The 15,440-nt window shown below is 45.1% G+C and overlaps 1 protein-coding gene across 5 annotated transcripts in view; it reads left to right on the forward strand.

Moving 5' to 3' along the window:
• Positions 1 to 15,440, forward strand: part of CPQ (carboxypeptidase Q) — a 294,849-nt gene that overhangs the window by 233,017 nt on the left and 46,392 nt on the right. For 4 of the 5 annotated variants that reach the window (XM_053247904.1, XM_053247903.1, XM_053247906.1 and 1 more), the window contains one exon: positions 7,093 to 7,294. In XM_053247904.1, coding sequence (XP_053103879.1) covers positions 7,093 to 7,294 — 202 coding nt within the window. Of the gene's footprint in view, positions 1 to 7,092; positions 7,295 to 12,864; positions 12,983 to 15,440 lie in introns of those variants that run through there. The other variant, XM_053247907.1, reaches the window with a different exon arrangement.

Below are 15,440 nucleotides of genomic sequence, written 5' to 3' on the forward strand. Positions count from 1 at the left end.
GATGCACAACTTCAAAAGCAGCTTTTGCCTAGAGCAGGACTGCACAACTTCAGCCCTCCTGCAGATGGTGGACTACAAGTCCCATAATCCCTGACTATGGATCACTGTGGCTGGCATTATGGGAGATATAGTCCAAAAGCAACTGGAGGGCCAAGGTTCTGCAGCCCTGACCTCTGCATAGTGGCAAAGATGGAGCTGGAAGTCCCCAGTTAAAATCTCACTTCAGTCATGCACCAGCTAGGAGTATGGCCTTAGATAAGCCCCTCTCTGTCAGCCTCAAATGCTCCCCATCATCGGTAATATGGGGTTAAGAATTCCAAACTGCCTTGATAAGTGAGATAGTGTACATGCAGTTATTTGAAAAGTTATTTGAGCTACAAATGCATGCACATGTTAAGTGTTATCATGATCTCCATTAGAGTCGTGTCAATGTGGTTCTCTGCATATAACACCCTTGTTTATATGTGTTGAGGTTATCCCAATGTTTGAAATGCACCTCAGGCATTTAGATAAAGAACATACGGACATAAGTGTCTGGAGGGATCGCTCACCGGCCTTCCTGGGGCCTCCAGGACGTCAGAGTCCATGGCTAGCAACAAGCCAAAGGTGAGCCGCAGGGCAAGACGGCCGCCGTGCTCCCCGGTTTGCAAAAGGAGCTGAAAGGAAGAAGCAGGCCTGCAGGCTGGGGAACTCCTGAGGCCAGGAGACCCAACCATGAGGGAGAGGACGAGATGCATTGTGGTGTTGCTGGTGATGCACCTCAAGCCGAAGGGAGGGGGCGGGAGAAGGAGGGCAGGGAAGCAATCAGGAAGAGCACCGTGGAGGCTTGTCAGTGCTTAGGGGGGGTAATAAAGAGTAGGGATGTGCAAAACGTTCCAGGTACAGAACGATCTGTACCCGAAACTGCCCGTTTCGGGTGATTCGTTGCCGAAACGAATCACCCTTTTGCCCTCCCGAAATGTTTTGGAGCTGAAACGAATCACCCCCATTTCGGCTCCGAATTATTTGTCGTTTCGGCCCTCTATTTTGTGGCCGATTAAGTCCTCCTTCTTCCTCCTCCATTTTGAGTTCTGATGTCTATTTGAATTTCCCGCCTGTTTTGCCTCCCATTGACTAGCAAATGAGATTTTCAATACAAACCATGAATCCACTCTCATTTGCTACCAAAGAATCTACACTCAGAACACAGAAACAAAAGAACCCTATACCCCAGGGGGGGTGGCTGGCACCCTCTGTTCACTACATCGCCACTCACTCTGGGTCACCCCAGTGCACCCCCCAATTGCAGTTATGGGGCTGCTGAAACCTACATGATTCCCTATGGAGAAAAACCTTAAAGATGCATAAACTTCAACAAATTACCAAAAATCAGCCCTCTGTCCAAATCCTTTGAAAAAATTCTGGTAGCTTCCTTGCCCCCCTTGGGCACTACCACCAACCCCACACCAGTCTAGGCCACCCCTCTCCCCGCAACATGAAGTGATACACCTCCATTATACCTTATGGGGGGAAACCTTAAGGACACATAAACTTCAACAATTCACCAAAAATCAGCCCTTTGCCCAATCCCTCTGCAATTTTGGTGGTAGCCTCCACCCATTAGGTACTACCACCTCAACCCACTCTTCTGCCCCAGATCCCACTTTATGCCCCAAATCTGCCCCAAAGACACTAAAACTTCAACAGTTCAACAAAAATCAGCCCTTTGCCCAATCCCACTGTAATTTGGGTGGTAGACTCCACACATTAGGCACTACCACCCTACCCCACTCTTTTGGCCCTGGGACCCATTTTCTTGATTTGAATCAATTCAGATTCAGATTCAGATTAATTCAGATCTGAATCGAATCTGGGTTGATTCGGATGGGTCAGATTCGGACCCAAAAATGAATTGTGGGTGTTTCAATTCAGATCCAAATCAAAACACTGAAAATCCAAATTGCACACCCCTAATAAAGAGGGGAGGGGCTGGGATTGTGCTGCCTGTTCAGTGGCTTATGATGGCATGGTCCAGTGATGAGAAAAAGGAGGAGTGAGTCAAAGGCCAATGGAGAGAGGCTGTAACAGAGAGCATGACACCAAGGTGGAGGATCAGGGTGACAATCAACCCCTTCCCCTTGGTACTTCTGAGGCCTTTAACCTAGAGCCCTGCTGTGGAGGCGGGGGGAGGCTGACCCGTCCATACAATAAGGAAAGCACTGCTGGATCAGGCCCAAGGCCCATCTAGTAAAGCATCCTGTTTCACACAGTGACCCACCAGATGCCTCTGAGAAGCCCACAGGCAAGAGGCAAGGGCATGCCCTCTCTCCTACTGTTACTCCCCTGCACCTGTTATTTAGAGGCATTTTACCTCTGAGGCTGGAGGTGGCCTATAACCCTCAGATTATATAAGAATATAAGAATAGAAAAGGACATAAGAAAAGAGATTGTGGTGTGTACATTTCAAACCCAGATTCTTTGGATTCCACCCCTCTTGGAAGAGGGCAACTTCTCCATGGCATTCTTATTGAAAGGCATTCATTTCCTGTCAACTAAGTATGACTATTAAGGCTTCAGGGCCATATGTGCTTTCTTCTGTAGTGAATAAATAACTATATTTGCAGCATGTTGATGCTAAAAGAGCAAAAGCGAGATTTGTTAAGTGATATGCACAAACCCTTTGAAAATACCCTGTAGGTTATATTTTGATCATTGGAATGTAGGAAACTGCCTTATACGGAGTCGGGTCATTGGTCTACATCTTAACTCAGTATTGTCTATATTGACAGGTAGGTTACAGGCAGGAGTCTCTCCCAGCCATGCCTGGAGATGCCAGGGTGTGAACCTGGGATCTTCTGCATGCAAGCATGCAGATGCTCTTCCACTGAGCTACGGCCCCATCTCCTAAGGGGAATATCTTGCAGCGCTCACATGTAGTCTCCCATCCAAATGCAGACCAAGGCAGACCCTGCTTAGCAAAGGGGACAGTTCATGTCTGCTACAGCACCTAATGGCGCAGCGGGAAATGACTTGCCTAGCAAGCATAAGGTTGCCGGATCAAATCCCCGCTGGTACCTAAATTGGGCAGCAGTGAGATAGGAAGATGCTGAAAGGCATCATCTCATACTGCGCAGGAGGAGGCAATGGTAAACCCCTCCTGTATTCTACCAAAGGGAACCACAGAGCTCTGTGGGCGCCAGGAGTTGACACCGATTCGACAGCACTCTTTACCTTTACCACAAAACTAGCTCTCCATGCTGGGCTAAAAAATCGCCTAATACTGTTAGTAGGTCTCTTTCGTATCTGGGACCACTTACTACTAAGTGGCTACTACAGTGGATTGCAGCATAGAATGAGGCTGATAGCTATCTGTGCAGCTTCCTTTTTGTAATTAAATGTACCTGCTTGTGTGGTCAGAAAGAAAAGGCTGGCAAGAAACAAAACACCTAAATCCAGTTGACAAAATACTTTCTGCCGCATTCAAAGAGCTTATTCTGCCACGACGAAGCTGTTCAATTTGGTAATAACTACTTTCCTCAGAATATTATTGTGAGGCTGATTTAATTAATGTTTGTATAGAACTTGGAAGAGATTGCGCTTAGTACTTAATTATATCCCAGTGCTTGTTTAGTACATGATGCTCAAAATATTATTCGTCACCTGAAAGGATAAAGAGTTGCTGATCGAGATCATGTTTATTTTATCCATCACCATCTTCAGACAATTTATGATGGAATAATTGCAATTGTTTTCAGCAGGACTATAGAATCTGCAGCCTTTTGGTATGAGCCAGTAGCACACGAACACAGCTCATCAAAATTATTTTGAGAGGCGCCTTATCAGCAGCTCCCCATACTGAATTCCCAAACTGATTTTTTAAAACTTCCCTAAGTTTAAAAAGCAATTTGGAGATTTGGCAAGAAAGGAAAACTGCCTCTAGCATGAATTAGCTGTTTTTAAAAGTGAGTTTCTCCTTCCACAGCTTTCATGCTAGACTCTGACACTGCTTTTCAAACTTCAGGGAGCTTCGAAAGATCACTGCAAGTTCAGTATTGCTGCTTCAGAGTCATACTTTCAAAACCACGGTCATATTGGACCATCTCTTCTGCATGGTGCCTATTGTTCTCTTTTAGTATGTAATGATCCTAAAGATGAGCTAGTGAGAGAATAAGGGTGCTCAGGAGGTAGAGACCTTTAGTATGTTCAGAGCACCTCTCATACATTATTGTGGTGTTTTTGGTTAATCCATTCCTTGATCCAGGCCAGCTTTTGAATGGGGCCTTAGTTACTTGTATCCCAGTCCTGGAGCCCCTTGGGGGCCAGCAGCAAGAGCACTGAACAAACAGCCAGCAGCAAGAGCACTGAAAAGCAGTCTGCACTTGCCTCTCTGTAAATAATATCTGTTTCATTAAACTATTCATATTCCTGATTCCACTCCACTGCCTTGCCCTTGCATACCACAACTCTTTCCTTTGGATTCTACAACCACCTGAGTGTAGAATCCAAAATCAGTCCTTTAAAACAGGTCAATATTATTAACATCCCCCTATTGCAGGTACAGAATGAGGCTAAAGACGGTGATTTGCCTAAAAATACTCATCGAGTGCATAGCTAAACAAGGTTTGAACTGGGGGGCGGGGGGCTTCCTGGCTCACAATTCTTCACCACTGGCTGTTCAAGAATTTGTTTTCCATTTGTTTTAATTTTTAACATTTTGATTCATTTAGCTTTTCATTAAAAACACACTCTTTTTGGGTGTTATTTCAGGCCTTGTGTTATTCCCTTTCCCTTTATCAATTTTTGATTTTACAAAAAATCAATGTTTACAATTGATTTCATTGGAGTCCTGGGTATTCCGCTGAACCACCACTACCACCTGTGTTTTCCATCCAATTGGCAGGAAATATGCAAGCATTCTACTACTTCTCCAAGGGATTAGACCTGCCAAATTTCAGACAGATAGGGGAAAGGTTCCTGTTTCATAGGCAATTTTTAAAAGGAATACAGTAGTTAGGCTATCTAACTGTAACGAGAACTAAAAACTATAGGCATAGCAGAAGGGAACTAAAAACTATAGGCATGTGACTAGGTAGGGAGATCTGGCTCTAGGCTTCAGCAACAGACTTTGGCATGGCAGTGGGTAGCAAGGAAGGCAGACCTGTCAGGCAACCAACTATCAACAGTTTTAAAAATTGCTGCTGCAGCTGCTGCTGTTGTATAATGAATTATTAGAATAACTAGTATTTTTTAGCCCGTTATAATAACGGGCGCTAGCTTTACCTCCCCCCCCCTTTTTTTTTTTTTGTTTCTTTGTGTCCCTTGTGGGTGGGGGACTCTCTTGGTTTTTTTTGGGGGGGGGGATGTGCAGGACGCCACTGGCCGCTGCTCCAGTCTGTAGTTTTGTCTTCTGGGTTGTGTAGTTTTGTCTTCTGGGTGTGTGTGGTGCTTCGTGTTACTTTTTGTGTTTTGGGATTTAGGGTAGTGCTTAGTGTAACTTTTTTGGTGTGTGTCTCTAATCTCTCCATGGCTGGGAAATGTGCTGAATCTCCTGACGGGGGAAAAGCAAGTGGATGTGTGGAGCACTCAAAAAGAGCTCCTCCCTGAGCTATGCTGCTGCCCATACTGTTTCAATGAACGTGAAGCACGCATTAGGCGTTAGTTTCGTTCATAGCGGCAGTTTGGGCAGTGGCTTAGCACAGGGAGGAGCTCTTTGTGTGTGCTCCTCTCTTCTTTAATGGAGTTTTTTCTTATGACTGACATGGGCTGGTGTGAGTAAGGTGGGTATGGGCAGCTGGTTGGGCGGGAGGGCGACACGCGGGGGCATGTTTAATTTGGGGTGTGTGTGTGGGGAAGGTGATTATGGACAGCTGGGAGGGCGGGTGAGTGTTTTTGGCTTCACCGCCAACTCGGCCGGCTTTTCCGTTTTCCGTTTTGTGTTTTGGTCCTCCTGTCTGCAAAGCATTCCCCGTTCCTTTTTGGGTTTTTTTTTCTTTTGTTTTTTCCGCCGCCATTGGCCCCAGCATTTGTGGCTCTGCTGGGGCTGAGTTTCTCCCCTCCGCCGCTGTTCATGGCCGAGGCGGCGGCTCTACCGCCGCCTTGTCCAGTCTCCCCCTCCTCCACTTCTCCAGGGCGGCCACTTCTGGCCGCCCAACATGGCTGCCGGGTGCTGGGTGTCCTTGTCTCCCTCTGGCGGTTCTGGGCATGCGCTCCGCGCATGCCCAGAATGTCCAAGCGAGGCACGGACACCAAGCCTTTTATTAGATAGGATAGAAAGCTACATTAAATTATCCCAGAAAATGTAGATACTTAAGACTATTAACTATTTTTATGGATATACTACAAGGACTAAGCACAAGTGAATAGAAAAGGTAGACTAATCTTCCAAGGCAGTCCAATGTAGAACAGATTGAAAATGCTTAAAGGGACTGTAAGAGGTGAGGCGGGGGGGGACTGTTTTTGCAAAGGAAAAGAAAATAAGAAAAGAAAATAAGAAACCAGTGAGAAACCTGCAAATATTCACTCTCCACAGAGAGAGAAAAAATCATATGGGCAAAAAGGAAACCTTGGTATTTCTTTTATAGACTTCCAAGTCCCTCTTTTGCCACCATGATTGGAGATGTCTGTGTGGAGAAAAGACCTCACACGATGTTTGACACTTTTGCTACCATATGCTAGAGAGATTAGACAGTTTAGTGTCTATCTCCCTTTCCTTGTTCTCTTCACTTCTCCTCCATGTACCTTCGAAACGATCTGCTCAGCCTGCTGGGTTCGATGAAAGCAAAAGAGCAATTAAGTGAAATAAATGAAACATGCAAAACTCAAAACTTATTCATGCTCCTAGAAACAATGGGGCTCATCTCATTCATATCTTTTTTTTTTTGCATTCACTGCAAAAGGATTGTACACCCTGTTGCCAGTGCAGTATACCAACTCTCAAAAGGTGTTGTAGTTCACACACATTTGCTGTCTACTCCATGATAGCATAGGAACTAAACTATCAGTTTAAAAAGTTTATTTTATTGTAAAATAAAACTATTCCTGATGGGATTTTCTTTTAAAACAGTGCTTTGCAAACACATGCTTTTGAACAGGTGTGCACTGTATATTTTTCAGGTTAACATCTCTAATTTTGACATGGTTATGGAGTCTGATGAAGGAACCTTCATGCCTAAGGGACTAGCTTTCACAGGCAGTGATGAGGCTCGAAAGGTCATGAAAGAGATCATGAAACTGCTGAAGCCAATCAACATTACCGAAGTCTTTGAAGATGGTGAAGGAGAAGACATTAATTACTGGATCAAAAATGGAGTACCAGGTGAGATCCCTGCTTGTTCACTTAAAAGTCAACCCCACTGTGTTCAATGAGGATTACTCCCTATTAAATGTGTTTAGGATTCCTGCTTAAATTCTGAAAGCTGCTGAATTGTTCTCTCTGAGTTGCTCTTTTTTTCTTTACTTGTCTCATTTTGTGGCAGCCCTTCCTTCGACAGCATTTTTTTTTCTGGAACAGCACTTGATCAAAAATTAAGTATGTACATATCCCAAGGCTTGCCTTCCACTTGGCTATAATATATGCCTGAGCATCTATTTAGAAAAGGTTTAGTTGATGTATGGGCAATGTGCCTACAATCTTCTTTCAGGCTTTGGGATTTATAATAATCTTTCCTAGAGCAGCAGCTTAAAAATAGAAGGCATGCCCTCTGCTTGAACAGAGGGGGGAAGCTGCAAACCAAAAATAAAGTCATTGAAATACAGCCTCCCACCCCCCAACCCCTCCCCCATGACCACCACCACCATGTTCTTATTCAAGACTTTTAAAAAATATCATTGGCCGGGGGCTGGGGGAGACATAGGGCATGATCCACCCACTTCTACACAGTGCACCTCTGCTTACATAGACAAAAGGGGACCCCAGAAGGAGTCTGTTGGCCATGGTATATGCTCTTTCCCAAACAGTAGGCTATTCCAGAGGCAGCAGTACTAGATTTAGGCTGGAATTCTACACATACTGACCAAAATCCAGATTAACCTTCCACAAATGCACCAGATTTTTCCATTGCACGAGGAGGGGGAGATGATTTTTGGTTATTTCCTCTGCAGCTGCTTGGCCTTCCTAAAGCTCTCTCCCTGAGGGTCCCCCAGCTTGCAGTGACATAGGTTTGGGAGGCAAAAGCAGCTGTAAAGGGAAGGGGAGATGGCTGAAAATGGCCCCTCCCTCTCATGCAACAGGAAAGAAGGTGCATCCGTCAAAGTTTGGTCTAGATATCAACCACCTACCTGGGAATAAGTTCAATTGAACAGTGTAGACATGCATCAAATTATGCTGTCGTGTGGATGAAAGAGCCCTGGAGACTCTTGGGTGTATCTGTCATATTTGCTTTATTTACAGGTACTGTATACAAGCAGAACAGGAGTGGGGGCAAGCAGGTACTTCTGAATGGCAGGAGATTCTCCAAAGAGCAACCTGAGCATCCCTAGATTGTGTCCCAGTTTCAGTTAACTCTAGCTAGAATCTCTCAGCTACCCAATCTCTCGGGCTTTATCTCTTCTAAACTGCCAGTCACTGGTTCTCACACTCACATGCATCTGCCCCCTATCCTTAGCTGGAGGGAATAATCTTCTCTAAGCCCTGATGGACATCTCATTCCATCAGAGGGAGGTTCCTCCAGCCATTAGGGAGCCACCTCCTGGCCATTATCTCCCATTGCTGAAACGTTTACCTACCACCCTGGGCTATTCACAAGCAAATCTGTCGAACAAAATGGTCAGCCAACAGCTATAACAAGCCCCTTCCCTACTCTGACATGCTCCTGGCTGGGAAACCATGACTTTGACCATGATTCTGTTCTATGTCTCAAAAAGAAGTATTCAGTTACCCATAAGAACAGCTTTGCTGGTTCAGGCCCAAGGCCCATCTAGTCCAGCATCCTGTTTCCCACCACAGTGGCCCATCAGATGTCTCTGAGAAGCCCATAGGTGAAGGCAAGCCCCCTCTTTGCTCCCCTGCAACTGGTATTCAGAGGCGCCCTGTCTCTGAGCCTGGAGGTGGTCTATAGCCATTGATAGATGTGTCCTCCATGAATTTGTTGTTGTGCAATACCCAGAGCCATTTGGATGGGGCGGTATATACATGTAATAAACAAACAAACAAATAGGCCCCATTCCTCCTCAGGGCCACTATAGAAGCCTTCAGAAATCAAATCAAATCAGAAAGTATTGGAACAATGCAAAGAGTAGCGATTTTACTTGTCTGGTGGACTGAAAGAACCAACTCTTTGTAACTCATACTGCTACAAATTGCATCATGTCTATTCTGTTCCAAAGAGAAGGCTTTGAACATGTTGGAACAGTTCACGCTCTGCTGCGCTGTGGGAAGACAAGACAGCAGGCCAATGAACACTTAGAGTATGTAGTACCATGGCAGCTAATTGTGCAGATTGTAGCAGCCTCCACAATTACATCCAATTGGAACACGCCGTGAAGTGTTGACACTTCATCAATTTCATTGAAATATTTTCCTGAATTTACTCCATGGCTTTGATGAAAGTAATAGTGGTTTTAAAAAAAACTTGGAGTAATTTTGCTAGGAATAAGAGCCTGTTTGGTCACAAATTCAACACAGGCATCTAGTTCTCACTGGCTTCCTTAACATGTTAGGTAGCTTCTGCGTAGCTTCTGTTTTTCCAGAGTTTCTTTCAATCTTCTTCATCCTTCTTTGACAAAGGTAGTCTAAGTTTCCTCTTCTTTACAATTATTGTAGCTATACCCAATGGTTCTCTGAGTTTCTGCTGTTCTCATCTGTTCTGCTTTGTTTTGGACACAATTTTGGATCTTGTATCATTCATTCATGAGAGCTGCCATAAACAATGGATTCTGCAGCTTTCCAGAAATAATAATGCTAAATAATGTATGCAAAAAGAAATCCCATCAGTGCAGTTTACACATGGGTAACATTTTGATCCTCAAACCATTGACTCTAGAGTGGCTGATCTAATTAAACCTATTAGATAATACCACTAACATTCGTAATTACCTAGCTTGGCATTTGAACATCTCCATCTTGTAATGCTTGACCACATAACAAATCAAGTACCATTCCCCAGAGAAATTCTTTTCCAGCTCAGGAAATAAACTGAGCTTTTTGGCATGTACAAGTCAGCAAGAAGCTCTGGGATGTTTACTTTCCCGGGAGCCAGAGCACTCACAACAGAAATCAGGTGTCCTGAAAAGAACATGTCCTGAGGTTCCTTGCACTTGGGACATTGCTGAGCATGGTCACAACAGTATAGGGCAGGGATTCTCAACGTTGGGTCCCCAGATGTCTTTGGACTTCAACTCCCATAACCCCCAACCCAAGGCCACTAGGGCTGGGGGTTATGGGAGCTGAAGTCCAATAACATCTGGAGACCCAACGTTGAGAATCCCTGGTATAGGGCAGCTGGCATATCAAGTGACTATGCAAGTGCCCTGGAAAACTTCATTTCCTCGCATCTCTGGCATCAATGATGCTGCCATTTCAGCATCCCAGGTACCAAGGATGAACTGATAACTTCCTGGTAACTGGCCTCCTGGTCACTGTTGCACAGCTACAACCCCAGGTAATATTTGGGTGAAGGAGCACTAAGGCATTCAGGAAGTCGTGGGAGGCTGGGAACTAATGCGATAGAAGAAGGCCACATTGTAGTCCAAATAATGACTTCATTAGTGTGATGGAGGATTCTAAATTCTGGAACTGGATTCGGGCGGGAGGGGGGAAGCAGTTTTCTGGGTCAGGGAAATATGGCTTGGTTTGCTGTCCCAAAGTGAGCCAAGGAGAATTTACCCATCACTAGAATCCACTAAAATATAGATAAGATTATTCAATACTAAACAAACTGCAAAGTTTTTAGTGGCCCATTTTTATGAAAGCAAAAAAATATTCTGTTCCTAATAGTCACTAAGTACTTCACAATGTGTATATACGGGTGGTCTTTTGATTCTGGAGAATGCAAACCAAATGCAGTTGCATTAAACAAAATCAACTAAGTCTGACAGCCTTTTGATTTGTGCAGATTGTCACGTAGCTTCATCATACAACAATCTTCTTCAGTCAATTTCCTTCCGTGTGTCTTTAAGTTCTCAACCAGCTGCGCAGAAAACATTTTTAGTCCTCCACATATGTTCTAACCAACTTTACTCAGCCCTTGCAATGAGAACATGATGAGAACATGATGTGCGTGCAGTGGTAGAAGAATCTTGCTTATTTGGTGTCCTTGGTAGAGAAAGGCATGCTGTGATCCCAGCTAGACAAACATTCTAATATTTTCAGTAAGTAAACAAAGCATTAGGTGCAAGAAAAGGAAGCTCATTCTTTTTGCTTTGATCAAATAAATCCCTAAGTAAGGCAGAACGTGATGAAAGGGCAGAGATTCCTAGCAGACCACAGGTTTGCCATATATACACATTAATAATCCTCCATTTCCATGAAGCTTTTGGCTTAACCCGTTAGTCCTCACCCCCAACAGAAACAAAACATAAATATGTGAAGTTGAGACATCTTCTTGAGATGAGGACATAAGAACAGACTTGCTGGATCAGATCCAAGGCCTATCGAGTCCTGTTTCCTACAGTAGCCCACAAGATGCTTCTGGGAAGCCCACAAGCAGGAGATGATGGAAGCATGCCCTTTCTCCTGATGTTGCTCCCCTGCAACTGGTATTTAGAAGCATCTTGCCTCTGAAGCTGGAGGTGGCCTATAGCCCTCTGACTAGTATCCGTTGATAGACTTGTCTTCCATGAATTTCTCTAAGCTCCTTTTAAAGCCATCCAAGCCCGTGGCTATCACCACATCCCATGGCAGAGAATTCAAGAGTAATTATGTGCTATGTGAAAATGTACTTCCTTTTGTCAGTCCTAAATTTCCTAGTGATCCAGACTACTCCATTAAATGGCCTCTCTGTGCCTGCACAGAGGCCATTGAAAGGAGCTCGGTGCAGTTCTTATTCATTGAGTGCTAGTGGCTGGCCAGGCCAGCCACAGGGAGGAATGGTGGGCCGATCACTACCTCCCCAGCTGCTGCCAACTCTGCAAGTGAGTGCTGCAGCAGGCCAGGTGAGGCCAGCAGTGGGGAGGGGGATGGCAGGTCCGATCACCACCTCCCCACGGCTGCCAGCCCTACTAGGATGTCTTCACTCCTGCCAGAGGAGTGGAGACTTAAAAATTTAAATATAGGCAAACAGGTGACAGATGCCTCTTCTTCACATGAGCAACCAGCAGGCATAGGGGCATGGAGGCACTGGTGGATTGGGTCACCGCTGCAGGCTCTGCAATGAAGGTAATTAATTTCAGGGCAACACAGCACCATTTTCTTTTAAAAGTCTATCAGAGGCCCTCCTCCCCACCTCCCACAAAACAGATCAAATCGGATTTGATTTAAAAAATAAAATCCAAATCGAATTGACCTAGTTTTGAGATGGCCAGATTTGTGGTTGAATCAAAACAGCTAGTTTTGATTGGACCATGAAATGGATCACAATTTGCCATTCATGCACATCTCTACATATATGCTCATTTGCCCAGAATTCCCATATTTGCCTGAATCAAAGACCACTCTAAATTTAAGATGACCCCTTAAAAAAAACAGGTTAAATACAGTTTATATTGTATTTACCTGAAAGGCAGACAATCCACTGATTTCTAACATTAAAGAACTTGGGAAAAGTTGGGATTCAGGTCTTGGATTCAGGTAAATACAGTGATTACCATTAGGTTAGTACCTCTTCAACGAAGTTTGTTTTCCTCCCCCACCCCCCCACCCCCCCAAAAAATAAATTGGAAGGAAAATATTTAATGAGTGACAAATGCTGAAGGTGTGCGGACGAAACTCATACTTAACGTTATTTTCAGAGACAGATTGAACAAAAGTGAGATGTTACCAACACATTCTAAGCCTGTCCACATAATGTAAACACCACTAATACTCCCAGAAGACTACAGGCCTTTGGCTACAACTGCCAGATCTTGGTCCAGGTATCTGTCTGCTAATAATGACTTAACTTACTTCACACAAGTACAGTGGATAAGTTGATAATGTTAAAGGTGAGCAGTTCACTGTGGTTTGAGTGAGGCTATTAATGCTCAGCTCCTTCTCTTTCCACAAGGAACCTGCTGCTGCAGAAAAGCACAATAGCCTCATGACCTTTGATTCATCCTCTAGGCCTTTTTGCTGAGATTGTAGCAAAAGTCTCTTTTGAGTCTGAGGCTGTTAAACTGCTGAATTTTACCAACATAGGGAGGTATTCAGCTCATAAGCTCCACCCCTCAGTAATGGATGCTGCAACCGATAAAGAGAATCGAGGTTTAATGTGAGGAATTAATACACACTCTCACAGTGAGATTTATTACATGTTAAACAGCCTTCTGATGATGGTATACTTGGTGACTGATGATAATGAACAGAAAGCAGGGGATGAACCATTCCTGTCCATTATCATCAATCACCTGTGGAAAGTTGGCAATTGGCCCAGTGTCATTTATTGGCTGAATGGGGGATTTGAACCCAGGTCTTCCTGGTCTAAGTTCAATACACTAACCACTACTCCACAAACTGGATGCATTTGCACGTAACGTGGAACTGCGGTTCCCCTTTAAGCTGCAGTTTCACAGAGGCCTGCGGTTCTGCGGACATTACGTCCGAATGCAGGGAACTGCAGGGTGATGAAACTAGGGATGTGTATGAATTGTGATTTGCAGATTTGTTGACCACACAATGAATTCATTGCTGACCATGCAGGTGGCCACCACACATGTGCAGAGGCCATGTGTGTGCCAGTGTCAAATGAGGGCAGCTGGGAGAGAGTGCTGCTGGCATGCAAAGAGGGTTGGGAGGAGTGCCACCGATTCAGGAAGTGGCAGCAGAGGGGCAGGTATGCACCTGCTCTCCTCCATTTTAAAGATGCCAGGGATGTGCTGTTAATTGCTCTGTGAGTTGCAATTTGTACACATCCCTAGAAGAAACTGAGGGTTCAGGATTGTAGTTCAGAATCTAATCTGAACCCAAGTTCCATTGCCTCAACCCAAGGTTCCAAGCAGCCTGCAGTATGTCCAAATACCACAGGCTGCTGGCCCTGAAACCAGAGTTGAGGGCGGAAGCTCCTCCCTCAACTCTGGTCTGATTGGCTGTTCAGTCTGTCCTTCTGCCAAGAAGGAAGCCCCCACAGCCAGCTCCTTGCAATCTCAGTGACTGCAGAGAGGAAGCTGTCCTAAACATCCGAATTCAGTCGGGAGAGCAGGGGAAGGGGGAGCAGAATCGCAACTCCAGTGGTTCCATGGTTCCGCATTACATGCAAATGTGGCCACACTCTTTCATGAAGGTAGCCTTGAGGTGAGACAGTACTCCTTACATGCAATGATTTCACTTGGTTGGAGCTTGGAGTCTTCCACTTGGTTTCTCCGTGGCCTCATTTGATCTGTAATTCATTAATGCATAAGCTAATGGTCTCCTGGATTTCCAAAGGCTGGCAGGAAATCCTGGTGCTCTAGGGCAAGGGTTCCCAACCTGTGTTCCTCCAGATGTTGCTGAACTTCCAACAGCCCCCGCCACAATTTATTGTGGCAACCTCTGCTTTAGGGCTACCACTCACTGTATTGTTGGTTTCTGGGATTCAATGGAGACTCCCAATGAGTTCCTTCTCACTCCCAGCCAGAGGCACTCTTACCCCTGGACTTCAGGGCCAAAGTCCAGGGCCTCCATACCCCTTGGGGCCCCCCAAATCCTCTTTAGTCTGTCCTGTGTGGTGTGGTTTGTGCACTCAGGAACCTACTGTACATGCTAAAAAATGATGCTTAACTTGCAGTGAATGGGGGGGGGGATCCAATGGCCTTTAGGTCCAGGCTCCAAAATTACCTAGGTGCACCTTTGCTCCCAGCCCCCTCCACAGCTAAGTAGTGACTGGAGACTTTGCCTCTTCCCCAAAAGCCAATTGCATGAGGTAAAGCTACTTCTTCAGCCCTCATTCCAGTACATTCATAGGAATGTTGGGATATAGGAAGCTGCCTTCTAGCAAGTCAGACCATTGGTCCAACTAGCTCTGTATTGTCTACAGTGAGGGGCAGCAGCTCTCCAGGGTTTCAGGCAGGAGTCTTTCCCAGTCCAACCGAGACCTTCTGCATGCGTGCAGATGCTCTTCCCCTGAGATATGGCTATGTCTTACAGCACTCACACGTAGTCTCCCATCCAAAATCCAAACCAAGGCAGATCCTGCTTAGCAAAGGGGGCAATTCATGCTCACTACCAGCTCTCCTCCCCAATTTCCTACGATTAGTGATTCATGATTCTTTTGTTGTTGATGCTGCTGGGATAGAATGTGGTCGACTTCACACTCTAAATGAAATGATTGTACGAGTGTGTCTTGTGCTGCTGCTGCTGCTAATGATGGATGTAATGGATGCATGGCTCCAAATTACTACTTCCAGTAGTAACT

Source organism: Hemicordylus capensis, chromosome 4, assembly GCF_027244095.1.
Source record: "Hemicordylus capensis ecotype Gifberg chromosome 4, rHemCap1.1.pri, whole genome shotgun sequence".
NCBI classification, from domain to species: Eukaryota; Metazoa; Chordata; class Lepidosauria; order Squamata; family Cordylidae; genus Hemicordylus; species Hemicordylus capensis.